This window comes from Botrytis sinoallii (genome assembly GCF_014898435.1).
Source record: "Botrytis sinoallii strain Bc 23 chromosome Unknown BSIN_011, whole genome shotgun sequence".
In the NCBI taxonomy this organism is placed as follows: Eukaryota; Fungi; Ascomycota; class Leotiomycetes; order Helotiales; family Sclerotiniaceae; genus Botrytis; species Botrytis sinoallii.
In genome coordinates this window covers 518,592-534,643 of record NW_024066038.1, presented here as the reverse complement: position 1 = coordinate 534,643, position 16,052 = coordinate 518,592, and the positions used below count along the sequence as shown (strand labels likewise).

Genomic DNA, 16,052 nt, shown 5'->3' with positions numbered 1-16,052 from the left:
TCATTCCTTGCTGGTCAAACTTATTTCAATATCTCATTTCAAGTTTTAACCCAGTTACTTTTCAACCCAAATCAAAATGCAATTCTCATTCGCTCAATTGGCCCTTTTGGCTGCCACAATCAGTGTTGCTAGTGCGGCTCCTATGGATGCTTCCACTGGTCTCGAAGCACGCGATGCGCCAAGACTTCACTTCAGAGAGGTCGTGCACGCTCGCAAGACTTCAGATGAAGATGACGAGGATTCTTCAAGGTTAGTGATCAAATATATTTTACAAACGCTCCTGATTACCCTCAATACTGATTTTGTATCGTTGCAGCTCTACAAAGAAGTCTTCCAAAGCATCCTCCACCAATAAATCCTCCAAAGCATCCTCTACATCTAAAGCATCTAAAGCATCCTCTACCGCCAAGTCTTCAGGTTCTTCTGGATCAAAGTCCGCTAGCGCTGCTTCATCAACAATCACCAGCTCGGCATCCTCTGGCAATTCATCCAGCGGTACCACTGGCGGTTCTCTCCCCGCCTCTTCAGGTACTTCTGCCCTTTCAGCCGCTCAAACTATCGCCGCAGGTGAATCTTTCGATGGTGGAATGGTTATGTTCGATCGAGGAGTCAGATGTACCGGTCAAGCCGAAGGTGGCGACAAAGATGCCGTCTTCCAAATTGAAGCTGGTGGATCCCTCTCTAACGTCATAATCGGACCCAACCAAATCGAAGGTGTCCATTGCCAAGGAGCTTGCACCTTGACCAATGTATGGTGGTCTGCTGTCTGCGAAGATGCCTTCACCATCAAGAACCAAGATGCTGGAGCTACCACCACAATTTCTGGTGGAGGTGCCTTTGGAGCCGAAGATAAGGTTTTCCAACACAACGGAGCTGGAACCTTGAAGATTTCTGGTTTCACTGTCGATATCTTTGGAAAGTTGTACAGATCATGTGGTAACTGTAAGACAATGTACGAGAGACATGTTATCATGGATTCAGTCACTGCTACTAGTGGAAAAGAGCTTGCCGGTATGTTGTTCCGAGGAAAAACGATCCTTCTACTTCCTCTCGCATGACTCTGTTTGCTAACTAACTATCTCTATAGGTATTAACTACAACTTTGGCGACACTGCAACTTTCACCAACATTGTAGCAAAATCTGTTAAAGATATCTGTGTGACATACACAGGTACTGATGATAACAGCCAGGAACCTACTGAGTATGGAAGCGGTCCCGATGGTAAATACTGTATCTACACTGAGAGCGATATCACCACATCATAGAGACTTCATCTATTGATGAGTCCCAGGACTTTGTGTTATTGTGAGCCGGTATGGAACTCCGACATTTGGATAGGAAAGGGGGTTAGAGCTAGACAACTTGAGGTTTGATTTATCTCCGAGAATTGGTTAAAGGCTGGAGCCTGGTGGTGGATGCTTCTTCTTGTATATTATGTTTGCTTAACGCAATACAAATCAACTTTTACTTATCATTTGAATTTTCCTGAGTTCCTAGTACCTACATAAACATTGATGGCATTTGACATTTTACACCCTCGCCAAAGAAGCGAGATTGGGAACTTTCAGCATCCGACCTTGGTAAGGGCGATTAGTCCCTTTTTGGAGTTTGATAATTACACGTAGCTTGATGAAGTATCATCTCAACTCACGGGATAAGCCTCGATCTGTCATCTCCTCTTTCTTGAACAACCAATCTTGTAGTTTGATAGTATTAAATTTAGACAATTTATCAAGCACAGCGTTTGAAGCATTCAACTTGAGTTGTGAAAGCACATTAATCTAGTACTTGCGGACTAATGATGTTAGACCCGACGAGAATTCTTTTAAAGATACCTACCTAGGTAGGTACCTATCCAAAGTACTTTTTGCCTCAGTGTACATTAGATTATACGCAACAACCTCGTTATTCATCAGGCACGGCACTTTTAGTTGTGAGAATAATTTATGCCTCAGAGAGTATCCTGTATTAAATACACAGAAGCGAAACATAAGGGTAGACGTAATCAAGAACCCCAATAGACTTGATATTCTTTGCCTGACACATATGGATTCACTCAACGAAAACCGGGTCTCCCGTAACACAGGAGATCGGATCATAGATCATGTACCACGGATCGACGAGTTGGATATGTTTCCGGATTCTGCTTGTGGGTACCTGATTGAGGAGTACGGCTGCCTAGGAGATACCGAAGTCATAATTGCTTAGCTTAGCTTCTTCCGATTTCTGGTTCTGTTCGGGATGAAGTTCAGTATCGCTTCCCGTTTAGTGAATACACGCGACCGTAGTCTTGATATCCGCTTCGTGTAGTCACCGCCACGGCGACTAATATCATCACTTTTCCGGGCCGTTTCGTATTGAAGAATTCCTCGGCTTCGATCCAGGGGTTATGGTTATTCTGAGCCCGCGCTTGGCTATCGGTACCATGGGCACTCCTACTTGAGTCAGCTATGCTTTCGGACAGTCAGGGAGGTAATAGGTAAGCGTTGAATCAAGATACTAACCGAGAAATAATATCAAAATGCGGAATATGATGAACGTTTTGAAAGTCGCACAATTCATCTCCTCCGCGGGCCTTTGTGAAATCTGATCTATCATTTCAGCCCGATACTGCAAGATATCTCAGGCCGGAGACCGTGTCTAGAATACATGAACGACATGATATCTTTTCTCCCAAAGTAAGGTTACAGAACGGGTTTTTGTTCCCGGTGTGTTTCGTGGGAATCGCCTTTCGGAGATTGACAGGTAATATCTCAAATACCACCTACACTCTTCGCACATGAGTCATGACTGACTGTTTATGGGGTTTAAAAAGCGTTCACAAAACTGACACTACGATGTTTTCGGTCCGTGTCCGTTGAAGTAACGGGTAGCTATCAACGCCTACCTTGTTTCGATTTTCTCCATGCAGATCAGTTCTAGATTTCTTGGTTGCGTAGCTCTGTATGATCTATCATAATTTCACGGCCTGGCTTATTTTTCTTTAGCAGTGTTCAGCATGTGAATCCAGGCTTGGAAATAAGTTCTAACTTGGAAAAGAACTCTTGTTGCTCGATATGGATATCTCAGTAGGGGTTAGCCAATATTTCATCGAATTCTCTCGTAGATGCAGCTCACATGATTGAATTTTCATGCGAGTCATCATTTAGATCACATCGAAATCTTCCCTCCCTTCCTTACCGCATTCGATACAACATGATTCATGTATCTCAACTCACCCGCCTCCCATCAAACGTCTCAACCGATCAACAAAATATAAAGAAGAGGGGTAACCTAAAACTCACATGACCGAAACTTCATGCGGGTCATCTCCACGGTCTCGAATACCGCATCTGTAAATGACTGCATTGTCTTTCTCTAGAATCTGCATCGAAATCAAGAAATCGCGCAAATTTCTCTCTGTTTTTGCATACGCATAGCTGATCTGACGATCACTCGGCCAATCGATGGTAATGTTGAGGAGAAAATGAGACTCACATGACTGAAAACTCATGCGGGTCATAGACGTTTGGTCACAATCAGTATGCACGAATATTTCGATGCACTAATGGAGAGGGATATGTGCGGGAGGATTGGAGGTGTGTGTGGATGAGAAGGACCGAGAACGGGAGTTGTCTCGCTTGTCTTGATTGAGTATGATTCATGAAAGTTATTTACGGGAGTGTAGTTTTCGATTTAAGGTTTTCTTTTTCCAAGTCCCTGGAGGGTGCGTTATGCTTGATTGGGTAGGAATCATTGGGGCTTGGCTAATAGACTGGGCGCTTATAATGTTTGATTAGATTGCGAGGTTATGGAATGATGTGGCACGATTTGAAGCTGCATTTCTTCAATGGTCATTTTCTGGGTGACTGTGGCTTTTTTTCGCTGCTCTAATGGATGTTTCGGGGGATACAATACAATATATGGGTTTGCTCTGGTAGGGTAGGTGGAGACACAAAATATCACATCATTTCATCCCATGATATCCGGTAGATTACTTCGTATTGACACCAGACGAAGTTAGTACACCCGCGCTTACAATCCAATGTGAGTAGATAATCAGCTGTGCCACAAAGTGAGAGCTCAAAAAATGAAAATGAGGACCCGAGTCGTCGGCAAAAGCGCTTATCCACGGATAGGGCGATGTAAATATTATATACTAAGTCAATCAATCAATCAAATGCTGTTTCTCCAGGTATTACAGCTTCACTGTGCCGTAGCTCTGCATTTCTTGGGATTGTGACAGACGTCAGAAATGAGACTCGGGGAGTACGACAGGTAGTAAACAATGCTAGCACGGAGACATGGAATGAAATTTACCATTTGCGAGTGGGAGTACAAAAGGCTCCTTTTACCTGCATACTACATACCACATACCACCTACCGCATAATAAAACTTCAGCGCCGTAATATGAAGATCTCTATATACATTGTCGACAAGGTATGCGTTCTAGACGCACAGTTACGGAGGAGGGGACCCCATATCAATACAGCAACGTACCAGCCGATATCGTCTTACTGTAATCTAACGATACCACGGCCCCCGCCAATTTTCTTGCATTTCAGCCCACTAACCCTCGGATTCGGATTTCCTAAATGAGTAGTAAAATCGCTCGTTTACGTGGCTGGGATTGGCGGCGAGAGCGGGTATTGGTTTGGGCATCGCTTCAATGTTCGTAATGCTGACCAATCGGGATATAGCCCTGCTTCATTACGGATCCAGATGCATTGGGGAGAATCCTTTCGGTTGAAGGCCGGCTGGATGGGAGAAGGATTTGATAGTGGCTGACATTGTTTTGTTCGTGGGAAGATTTTTTGAGTTCGCGAGTGACATGCTGCATTCATGTGATACTGCACTCACCTCACCTCGTCTGATCAACAGAGCAAAAGATCACAAGCTAGGAAAGGATTGAATAGATTTCCATGATTTTCATTTTATTTGTATTTTCAGTCTTCTTCTCGGTATCAGGTTCAAGTCCAAGATTACCTACACACAGTATTGTTCCTTCTCTTTCCATACTTAGTTATCCATGTACTAGCCATGTAACCACCGTTCCCATAATCCACATAGCCAGTATGATAGATTCCGTTCCCTTTGTTCCCTTGCCCTGTGCCGAAAAAAAGAAACCTGCATCGATACCTCTATCTAACTCTGTCCGCAGGACGAGAGAGAATTTTCAGCTTTCTTCCAAACACTACCTTCAAGTTACTATACATCAAGTATAATAGTGTGGGATAGTGTTTAGAAGAGGTAGTGATGAGCTACCATTTGCCCTTCACTCCCTCTTCTACCGAACATCCAAACCCTTACACAAATCCACCCAAATAACTAGCCCACCCCCAACATGTAAGATTCAATCGCCCGACTTGCAGGTATTGATCGATCCGCATTCGAGATAATGAGTCGGTATTGAGTGTATTTCTGAAAGAATCTGTCTTTCCTGATAGAATAACTTGATCTAGGCTGTTCGCTTCCAATGCCAACCTCGACTAGCGAGAATTGAAATGGTCGCAGTTTGATGATTTCATCTAAACAATTTGTCCGTTGATTGCTGTCCGCACAGAGGAAGACTAGTATCTCGTCCATTGGTTGTGTCGATCTGCGCAGCAGATGATCTTTTTATGGTCCCAATTTCTATTTTCGTGAATCCATAAATCATATATATGCCTTGATCTTTGTCCAAGCAAAATTCATAAGCATCCATGATTCATAAATTCATAAACAGAAACAAAAAGGAAATGGACATAGAAAAAGCCGGTTTCCTTCCTCCCAAAACAAACGTAAGATAATATCTCAAACGTAAAAAGAAAAGTCAAAAATCAATGTATCCAGACGCGCCCGTGAAGCCCTGCATTGCTGCGTTATCCTTTTAATAAGGTATTCTCTTTATGATATGAAAATCTTGGAACCATGCCACTAAATGCTTCAAAATAACCCGCCTTTAGGTCCTGCCATATGCGATGAAAAGGAAAATTGGTTGAACCGGTCTTGCGGTTGTGTAGTGTCGTGTAAAAGCAAATCCAAACTCGCTGCGCTAAAAAAAAAAAAAAAAAAAAATGAAAAAACCAAAAAGATAGAAAAAATGGTATCCTATTATGTATCTGTAATGAAAGGAGATTGTTGTTCTTGCTGATTATTAAGTATGATTTGTTCCCAGGATATCTTTTGTTCGCTCGATCGCTGATGAGGATGATAATGAAGATGTAAAAACGCCTTAAGTGCCCTCAGAGGTATCAAATGCCGCTAAAGAAGTTTGCCGATGCCATGTATGTAATATTTGTTGTCGTGTACAGAGGCTTTGAGCCATGGTATTATGTGTGATACTGTCGCCTGCCCTAAACCCCGGAGCGGGTAGTAGGGGGGTTGTTTAACGATCCAGGCCTTGGTTGTCACATCGTTGTAGCGTACTCCTGATATCGGTCCCATCCACCTCCAAACCCACCAAATCCACCATACCCCATACCGATACCGCAATGCTGTTGTGCTAACATGCTTGGTAGAGGAAGTGCTGGAATTGGCGCACTAACTTGTGGTGCGCTGTAGAAGAGTCCGGCCGTGGTGAATGGTTGGCTATAAGATGGTGTAGGGGAAGGCAGTTGAATCTCATTCAAGCCCATACTTGCCCATAAAGATTGAGTGTCGGTTGCAGAGGACATGGAAGATGTCGTACTTGGACTTGAAGGAACCATCCTCCATGGGTCAACAGGAGCTGCGGTTGTTACTGGTATCGTGGGTTGCGACCACCAATTCATGCCAGCTGGGGAGCTAGGCAATAAAGTAGCAGGTCTAACCACATCGACGACCCTTGGTGGTGGGGGGAGTAGAGGAAGGAAAAGGCCCATGATATTGTTCTTGACTTCATCACTTTTACCGCACAACAATTCACCAGCGCCATCTTCTTCCAATCCTTCTAATGCAGAGACATGAGTTCGGTAGACGAACTTGTTAATAGCTTGAATGAAGTCTTCGTGCATCTTCTTCACTTGTTGATCCTTCTCTGACCAGTTGTAGGTGTTCGCTGCAATATCTAGGCAATGAACATCTTTGTGAAACTCGATAAGTGATTCTATCGTATCTGGAGTAAGTTTGTAGGCAACCTCATTTCTTAATACCATATCCACATGAACAACATAAGCTTCGATGTGAATGAGTTGATAGTTGAACATGGCCTCAACTAGTGGGTTTGAGTCTTCGCGTCTTTGTTCCGGGGCTTTCGATAACATCAAAGATCCAAGAGTCCATATAGCTGTTGACGAAGATAGCGTTTCCGTTAAGCATCTTTGGTGCTGGGGTACACTGTTTAGAGGACGCTTTATACGATTTATACGCTTTAAGGTTTGTGTTAACCATGGCTCAACCTTTGAACTCAACACAACATTGACGGATGAAGCTCTTGGGGCAAAGGCAGCTGCCGAAGCAGGTAGTAATTGAGGAGGCATTGGAGTAAAGGTTGACGGAAAGTATGGGAGACGGGGTACGGAGTGATGATACGGATAGATATTCGAGGACAATAGGTCAGGGATGTGTAAAGATGCGAGAGCTTGCCGTGACGAAGATATGGGAAATGGAAAATCAGCGTGTTGAAATGAAATGAAGATAAATATTTTGGCGGTCCCGAGACAAGGGATCTAGTTTGCGCGCCTTGAATAAATATCGAAAAAGGTACGGACGAATGAGGTCGTGAAGAAGAAAGGGTAAGAAAAAAGAGTTGAAGGGGTTATGGTGGGGTTGTTATAAGAGGTCAACGATCAGCTACTAGTCAAGCGGCGGGATCGGCTCGTAGGGATGAAGGGTGAAGTAGGTTGGTAGTTAAGGCGAGGTATGATGAATGCTTCGTAGATGGGAAAATCTTGAATTCCCTTAGTGGTAGTACCCGTAAGGTTTAACTTTAGACGTAGCCACTTTCTATCTGAAGGCTTGATCCAGTTTGGATAAGATGTGGTGTGGTAAAAGAGGCTAGGAGTAGATACTGGAAGTGGTAAAGTGTAGCAGTCTAGCAGAGGAGGGAGGGTGAGAGTAGTCTTGTATATTGTAGATTACACCAATGCCACCTCCATCCCCCGTCTCCACTCGCATCACATCTTGAAAAAAGTTCCGACGAAATACCTCATTCGTTGAATTTCGTCCGCAGAGATCGAAAGATTACGGGTCGGTGGGAACAAAAAGATACTCGAAAGGGGGGGATGCTAACAATAGTGGCAGTAATGCAGCGAATGCAGCAGATGCAGCAGACAGAACAGACAGAGACCGATGCAGCAAAAAGCAGAGAAGCAGAGAAGCAGAGAAGCAGTAGCTGGGGGCAGTGCTGCATTAGAGCATTAGACCTGCATACCACTGAATAGGGTCCCTGGTATTTTTATTTTGTGAGCAAAGAAAACGAAGAATAGCTAATGGCCACCCACCTGCACAATGCACAGTGCACGCTGCACCGTAATGAAGCCCTGTCCTGTGAAGCCCAAGCCCTGGCTGGACATTTGCCAATAAAAAGTGATCAAAAGATGACTGATAATGAGTTTTCCACTTATCCACTTTCAGTCACCATTGCAGCTGAAAGTTTAATGTACTCCGTAAAAATCCTGCAATTGTTTTCTCAGAGAACTTCCCGGTATCGTGGAGCAGATTCTATTTGATCACTAATGGCCATTGACCATCTCACATTGTCCTGTAGCTCTACATCTACCACCTCTACCTAGGCCTACCTGGGTCGTGGTAGAGGAATATCATACATGCACGGCCGTACCACAGCCCACGAAGCACCGGAGAAAGGCGACGAAAATACGATACGATGAATTAGTATCATCATCTTGGTTCTGCCGAGGGTGTAACATTGCAATGCAAAATGCAAAATGCAATACAATGAGATGGAAATAATCGGTAATCAGAAGAAGAGCGACGTCCTTGAAGATCCCATCGTATTTGTATGCATTTAGTTTCCGTCGTCCCGTTTGGGGTGCCGCTCTCCAAAGTCAAATTTGATTGAATTTTGATCGCAATCGATAGAGTTTTTGACATATGAAGAATAATCATCTCATGGTATACCGGTACTAGATGGTACCGGTATGGTAGACTAGCTGACTAGGTAGGGAATTGACATTGACATTCATTGACATTGACCATGGCACGGAAAAGTATAAACAACCTTGAGATGATGGAAACTATGGGAACTATACTCGATCGGGTAAGATCCAATCATCTCAGTCATCAATCAGTCATCATAGATAATTATTGATTGCTGGCCGTGGTGAACTCCGTACCAATGACTTCGATGATGAGAGAAGCAAAGTCAATTCACGGAGATTGCAACGATGATACCTCTTCCAAACTTTCCCAAATCTTCCCAAACCTTCCCAAACCTTCCCAAACCTTCCCAAACCTTTCCAATAACCATCTCTTTAATTTCATATTGTCCTAAAAACTAACATGGCTACTATCTTCTGGTATGATGCGTCAAGAGAGTAAAACTAACCTCGAAAAGCTTGAGATCTCTCTCCCACTGCATCATAACTGTGGGTGGATGAATTGGGTTTTCTCTCGGCTCTTACTCACCGGACTTCACAATTCTCATTGCTACCTTACCACTTTTATCGTTTTTATACTCCTCTTTCGCTGCTACACCCAGATACTACCTACTTAAGTTAATCAAACCCATGTTGCAATATGCAGTCCGCCTTATTTTTCCTACATTTGACCATATCGCCAATATCATCTGGCCTCAACTTCGGCCGGCGATGAAAAGATGACTTGCATCAAGCCCAAACCTGCATCTCCACACAGTACAGCACAGCACAATGCATACGCATATTCAGCGCATACAGAAAGGCAGACAATTGATCATGGTGAGGTTACGTCAACAATGTGAAACATCATACAGGTTTTCACAGTGATTCTGTTCAAGACAAAGTTTGTTCTAATCTCATACATCTCCATAATCTACATAGGTATTGGAGATTAAGAGACCTCTCTGAAGCCTCACGACGACTATGGATCTTCCAGTCTGAGACTGGAGGCACGAACGGCCGGATATTGACCCTATTTCATCGATAATCTACCCATTTATACACCAAAATTGGAATCTCCTGCATGAATAGATTTCGAAGTTCCAGAACTCTCCTGAGTCCTGACATGTTTCCTCTTCGTGCGAGCCATGGCCATGTACAAAGTCAAACAAATGAAGCAGCGAGCGACACCACTCTTCCGGGGTACGACGGACGAAACATTTCTTAGAGGTGGACTGTGGATGGTTAAAACTCTGACAATTTTTCTACTAGACTGAGTCGTTGTCGATGAATCTGAGCCTGTGGATGGCATTTATCACAAAAGCCCATCCCAGTTGCGAAAAGTAGCGTCGCTGTCAAAAGCTCGTTTCTGGGCTCTGATTCGCACAAACCAACTTTCGAGCCGGTGCAATCCTGCCAACCGAAACCGTGTAAACTTGCCGTTCCACCAGTCATGCACTTGCAACGATATCGCTCTTGGGGAAGCAATGATAAATCAGAGTATGTATTCGTTGAAGGTCATCATTCCTTCACGCACAGGTATAGGGAGCACATCATGGTGGGTGTGTAGATATGCATAGGAACAGGTTCCTGCGATGCAAATTCAGGGTCTATACTGGCAATGACCCTCACAGCATGAACCTCTTAGAGAAGCACAGTCATTGAGCAAATCTCGGTGTACGCGTTTTAAGCTATACGATAGGATGTAACGAGGTGTGGCGACGTTACAATGGAACCGTCTGCATTTTTTCCACATGCTTTTTCCGAACATTTGGGCTGGTATTTCTATAATTAGACATTATACTTGATAGGTAGGCAGGTAAATGGGTAGATAGAGTGCCGAATTGGTAACAACATGTTTTTACAGCTTGCTTTTTTATTTTTTTATTTTAGTTTTAATAAAGTTGATTTATGATGTATAAAAAAATAGATTTGCACCGCCACGCGAGATGTTTAACTGTCTCCCCTCCTTCTCGCCGCTTTTGAGTGATAGTCAACGGGCATGCCCGAGCAGGGCTATCTAGCATCGACCTATATTACCCAGCTACTATAAACTAGAGTTTGCCTAACTATTGCGGGCTTAGGGCCTTGCATCCGGCATCAATGAACTTGCCGTCGTGGGTAGGCACGACTCAGAAATATCCCAGGACTTGCACTCTTGCACTACTGTACAATTATACAATCTCAACCGTCTCGACATCGTACACCAATTGATTGATTCATGAATCATCAAGCCTCGGATCCATTACAAGCCGACTAGGTAGGTACACATCATGGTAGGTATCCATCATTGATCAATAGGTAGGTAGGTAACGCCGTAACGGTATCAATCCTACTAGGTAATTCACGAGATCAAATGTCAACCCCCTTCATTCTCGTGACTTCCATTCGATTTCACCGTCGGAAGATATTTCAATGGCGGAGAATCTATGGAGGACATGATCACAAGGGCACAAACTTTGCTGAAACTCTTCCCGCATTTGAGTACTGTATCTTACGGTGAGCGATATTCCCAGTTTTCCAACCTATTACATGCATTCACCATCTGTCCTTGGCCGCATCGAAGCGCTTTTGAGGATGTCAGTGTCTATCTTGCTGCCCGAGAACCCTCACGATACGTAACAAGGAATACCATCAGGTAAGGGTAACATCAACAGGTGACTCTACATGCGCGCTTAGATACTTGTACTTTATGGTCTGGGAAAGAGGGTACAAACGCAGTGTGACGCATGACATCGGCTTTCCATTTTTTGGTATTCGGAAAAGCACGTTGCGGATTCGTCCAGAAGATATTTGATTCGGATCGCCGTTACCATTTGGCGCCGTGCCCTGTCCTCTTTTTCTCTCACCACGCTTGATCCACATGAGATCTATCACATCATCCGAGGTTTGGAATAGCTAGAACTGCCGTTTCCATACAAATCGCACGTAGGGCACGTAATTGTTTAAGATTCCATGGCATAAATGTGACGGCCCTGTTTGTTAGCCCCATCAATAGATATCCCTCAGAAATCCCTGACTGTATCAGGCTTCGAAATGTGTTTCTAAATGTAACACAGCCATATTGATGACCGCAACCACAACACCACGAACTATTCAATGGCTTCGGGATTGGCGATGCGGTTATCAGATCAAGAATCAAGATCCCAAACGCACTCAGTCTCTTAGTCAGTAGATCACTACGAATATGCCACCGATAGACCCCGATAGACCCAAAATGCCTGTACGAGGAGAGGCATAAGTTTAACGCGATCAACGTGGCATAAGTAGGTATCCTGGATCAGCTGAACACAAGGCGGAATATCTGCAATGTTTCTCTATTTCCTAGACAGACATTGCCAGCGAGAGGGGCGAAAATTTTAGTCGAGGGCAATGCGCATAAAGCCGTTCGTAATCGCGAGTCGGGAACAGACAATTTTCATCACGGACGACAGGTTGAACGATGCTCGACACAAGCCGTTGTGGCAGTGCAACACCACGTCAATACTTTTGGGTTTGTCATTCTCGAATCATTCTTGAAAAATTAAATCGTTTACTTGATTAAGCTGTTTTCTTGATTCAGCCTCGGTTTTCTTTTGTATGGATGGGTATCATTGCTTAATGAATATCGCCACGATAGTTGTTGAGGTTGACGACGCCTCAAAGGATGGCATGGCATGGCATGGCACAGTATCTTGATATCCCGAGGTCTAGGTAGTAGGTACGGAGTTTGCACTTGTCATACTGTGTTGTCCCTCGTATTGGCTAATTGTGGGGAGGGATTAACCTTCCTTTGCAAGTATGCGAATTTGATTCTACAAGACGCCTCCCAACAATATTGACGACGACGTCCCCATTTCCAAGACCCGAGTAACGATGTGCATGTCCAAACATTTGGCCCAAATGGTCACGAGATAAGTTGTTCAAGTGATCATTTCGTGACCCAAACTTCAGCTGAAGCCCTTGCTGCAACCATCCTTCAGCGTCTCGTGCTTGATTTCTCAATGTGGCATCTGTGTGTCAGCTTCGCAGTCGGTTGAAAGCGGGGTTGCATTATTTTTATCTTTATCTTTATGGTAATGCTACTTTGATAAGAAATCCTTGGATATCTAGGTAGCCTTATTCCTCTTCTCCAGTCCGTCTGGCTCTTTTGAACCAATAAGATCGATTCTTTTATCTGCGTGCAACGGTGAATGGAGATGCCGTGGGTACGAAACGTGTGCGCAATTTAATACCCCTCATTCGTGGATAACTTGCCTTTTTGTTCGTGAGCACCTTCCATGATCAGATTCAAATCATCCCAGTCTCAATATTATATGCGGAACAAGGGCAAGCCATAGTACCTTGCATTCACATCAGGACATCATCTCATCTCATCTTATCATACCTACCAAATATCATCCAATCAGCCACGAGAAATTTCTACAATAGTGTGGTGATACCAAGGCCCTCAGCGATCATGGAACGCGTCCGCAGACTCTCCGGGGCCTTCCTCCATGCCGTCGGCAATGTCTTCTCCGAAGCTCACCCCTTCACCGATGTCTCTCTCACTCCCGCTCAAGCCGATGCTCTCATCAAATATCAACGACGTCTTCCGCACCCCATGTATCTCGGCGAGCGAGCTTTTATGGTAACCGACATTGTCGATATGGAAAGTTCCAGTGTGGAGATCCAGAAAGCTCTTGTCAAACACGGTATCATATTAGAGGCACCCACTGCTCTTGAACCTGGGATGTTGGCCCCGAGACACAGCATGGAAGATGAGCATCCGGTCAAAACGGCCGCGATTACCAAGAACTTCCCGCATCAGCTTGCTTCTACGAGTCTTTCGATCAGTGGTCAGAAATTGGTCGTGGCACTCTTGTGTTTTTGGTTTGAGGAGTGGAAGAGGTATTGTCGATTGGAACGGGAAGAAAAAGATCTCAAAGAACAGATTGAGGTTGCGAGACGAGTAGACAACACACGGGCGATAAGTTTCTTTTCTTTGGAGTTGGATAAGATATCGAGGAAGAAAAGAATGTTGTGGAGTGAGAGAGAGGAAAATCGGGAAGTGGTAGGAAGCTCGAGCAATGTGTCTGGTCCTAGTGAAACGAGAGCTCGTGGGGAGGGGCTCGCTGGAAATGCAAGTGAAGATCAGTTGCCGAGTTATGGAGATTCGACGACGCATGGCGTCACAATTCAGCTTGCTACTGGAGGAGCAGCGAGATGTTTGAATAGTGGTGGACTGGATGAATTACCTAGTTATGGTGATTTGAATACGCAAAGTGGCACTACTAGCAATGCTGGAGTTGAGGGGGCTTCTAGCAATGCAGTTGATGAGTCGCCGAATATTGATGTCGCTAATCAGTCATCCAAAGATCATAGTTCATGAAGATGAAGATTGAGGAATCGTTTGAAGATGGATCTAGATGCAAGCCAGAGTTGACATGCTTGATGATGATTTATATTTGTACGCGCCTGGAAGGCATCACTTGAGCATCGGAGTCGGAAGAAACATTGTTTATTGATAACGTGGGCATAGGAGGATAGAGGTAAGACTACAATAGGAATCGGAAACGGACAAATGTTCTAGCGATTGAGTTGGGAATATGAAGAGGAACACTGGAGTGTATGCTGCGGATGGGTTTTGTTTCTCGTGTCATTCTTAACCATTCGTTTTCTTGCCTAGAGATTACTTCTTCTTGTACTTTTGTAGCTTAATTCTAATTATTCATCGTTGAAAAGATACACAATGATACATCCATCTACTTACTTGAATGCGTCAGTGATATATATAAAGTCAAAAAATGCATATCTAGTATCCACAATCCTCACCACCCAAGATGTAATCTAATATCAGACTGTTTTTTATCAAATGGTTAAATTTCCTCCTTCGTTTTACTTCATACTACATACATACATATATGATAATCCAATCAATACAATATCCACGAATCCATGAAGATGTTATAGTATCATCAAGATCAGTCATTTAATAAATAGTAAATAACCAGATTGCAAATATCAGATACCAGGATAAGAAATGAATATACCTAGCACCTAGTATGTATTCACAAACCTCTTGATTTGATTTTCATCAGACCACGATGTCAAATCCCGAGTTTTGGTGTTGATTATTCCATTGGATTTGTAGAGGTGTGATGAATACTGAGGGCAGATGAATCGAGATGGGATGTCGATGTGAATATTCATGGATGGGCATTAGTTCTAATATATGATATAGGATATAATATTTCTACGGTGTGTGAGGGATAGCTATTCAAATTTGAGTTTCTTGTGAGATATCATGGAATGTCATTTATATTTGAGGTGATTAAGAGTCTTTCACTCCTTCACGCTCTCACTCTCTCACTCCACAACTCAACCCACAAGCACTCAACAATCAACCCTCTGATAAATCCAAACCCAAACACACATATCCATTCCATTCCTTGAATTTGATCTCCGCAACAAATCCACAGACTCTAGACTCTCGATCACGCCAAAAAAAAAGAATAAAAAAACGAGATTAATCCAAGACGTTGAAATCCTCACTCATAAGATCCGGATATTAGGGAATCTTTATTCTCATCTACTGTTATTGAGAAATGAATAATTATACTATCCTCCATGAAAAGTATCGGTTTCGTCTTCTATCTATATATTTAGCCATCGAATGTAAAATTATACTCCCCTCTCCTTTCCTTCTTCTCCTACTAAAAGCTTTACACAGCCAAACATAATTCTGATTCCTCTCTCCTGGGAAGAACTCAATCCCCGATCATTATCTCTATTGTAACTTCTCTCTATCTCTCTTACTCATAGACTCTCTACCCGTACCCTCCATCAAACCTGCATCCATCCAATCATCCGACTAATTCTCCATCTCCACCCCTCCAAATCTCACTCTTGGTCTCTTCAGAGTCTGAAATATATCTCCTGTTCTGCTCCCATATAACGCAGTATATACTTAAGAAACTTCTCTTCAATATCTTCCTAATCCCCATCTCTCTCCCTCATCCCAAAAGTATTCATCTCCTTGTCAATAAACTCCCTAATCCCACAATTTCAAAATATCCAAATTCCCTATATGTCTATATAATTCCCTCTTCCTCCC

General features: G+C 43.5%; 6 protein-coding genes across 6 annotated transcripts; 3 read left to right on the top strand and 3 right to left on the bottom strand.

The window, feature by feature from the left end:
• Nucleotides 1-76: 76 nt before the first annotated feature.
• Nucleotides 77-1,266, top strand: EAF02_006819 (uncharacterized protein; the record flags this gene model as incomplete). Its single annotated transcript, XM_038902867.1, has 3 exons — nt 77-249; nt 317-1,011; nt 1,088-1,266. The coding sequence occupies 3 exons, from the start codon at nt 77-79 to the stop codon at nt 1,264-1,266; spliced, it is 1,047 nt and encodes a 348-aa protein (XP_038757188.1).
• Nucleotides 1,267-2,249: 983 nt separating this feature from the next.
• Nucleotides 2,250-2,789, bottom strand: EAF02_006818 (uncharacterized protein; the record flags this gene model as incomplete). The annotated part of the gene is made up of 3 exons (XM_038902866.1): nt 2,250-2,436; nt 2,506-2,592; nt 2,770-2,789. 3 exons carry the CDS (start codon nt 2,787-2,789, stop codon nt 2,250-2,252), a joined length of 294 nt encoding a protein of 97 aa, XP_038757187.1.
• A 3,581-nt stretch (nt 2,790-6,370) lies between these two features.
• Nucleotides 6,371-7,420, bottom strand: EAF02_006817 (uncharacterized protein; the record flags this gene model as incomplete). The annotated part of the gene is made up of 1 exon (XM_038902865.1): nt 6,371-7,420. The coding sequence occupies one exon, from the start codon at nt 7,418-7,420 to the stop codon at nt 6,371-6,373; it is 1,050 nt and encodes a 349-aa protein (XP_038757186.1).
• Nucleotides 7,421-10,034: 2,614 nt separating this feature from the next.
• On the bottom strand, nt 10,035-10,289 carry EAF02_006816 (uncharacterized protein; the record flags this gene model as incomplete). Its single annotated transcript, XM_038902864.1, has 1 exon — nt 10,035-10,289. One exon carries the CDS (start codon nt 10,287-10,289, stop codon nt 10,035-10,037), a length of 255 nt encoding a protein of 84 aa, XP_038757185.1.
• Nucleotides 10,290-12,164: 1,875 nt separating this feature from the next.
• EAF02_006815 (uncharacterized protein) lies at nt 12,165-12,504 on the top strand (the record flags this gene model as incomplete). Its single annotated transcript, XM_038902863.1, has 2 exons — nt 12,165-12,200; nt 12,310-12,504. 2 exons carry the CDS (start codon nt 12,165-12,167, stop codon nt 12,502-12,504), a joined length of 231 nt encoding a protein of 76 aa, XP_038757184.1.
• Nucleotides 12,505-13,415: 911 nt separating this feature from the next.
• On the top strand, nt 13,416-14,327 carry EAF02_006814 (uncharacterized protein; the record flags this gene model as incomplete). Its single annotated transcript, XM_038902862.1, has 1 exon — nt 13,416-14,327. One exon carries the CDS (start codon nt 13,416-13,418, stop codon nt 14,325-14,327), a length of 912 nt encoding a protein of 303 aa, XP_038757183.1.
• Nucleotides 14,328-16,052: the final 1,725 nt, after the last annotated feature.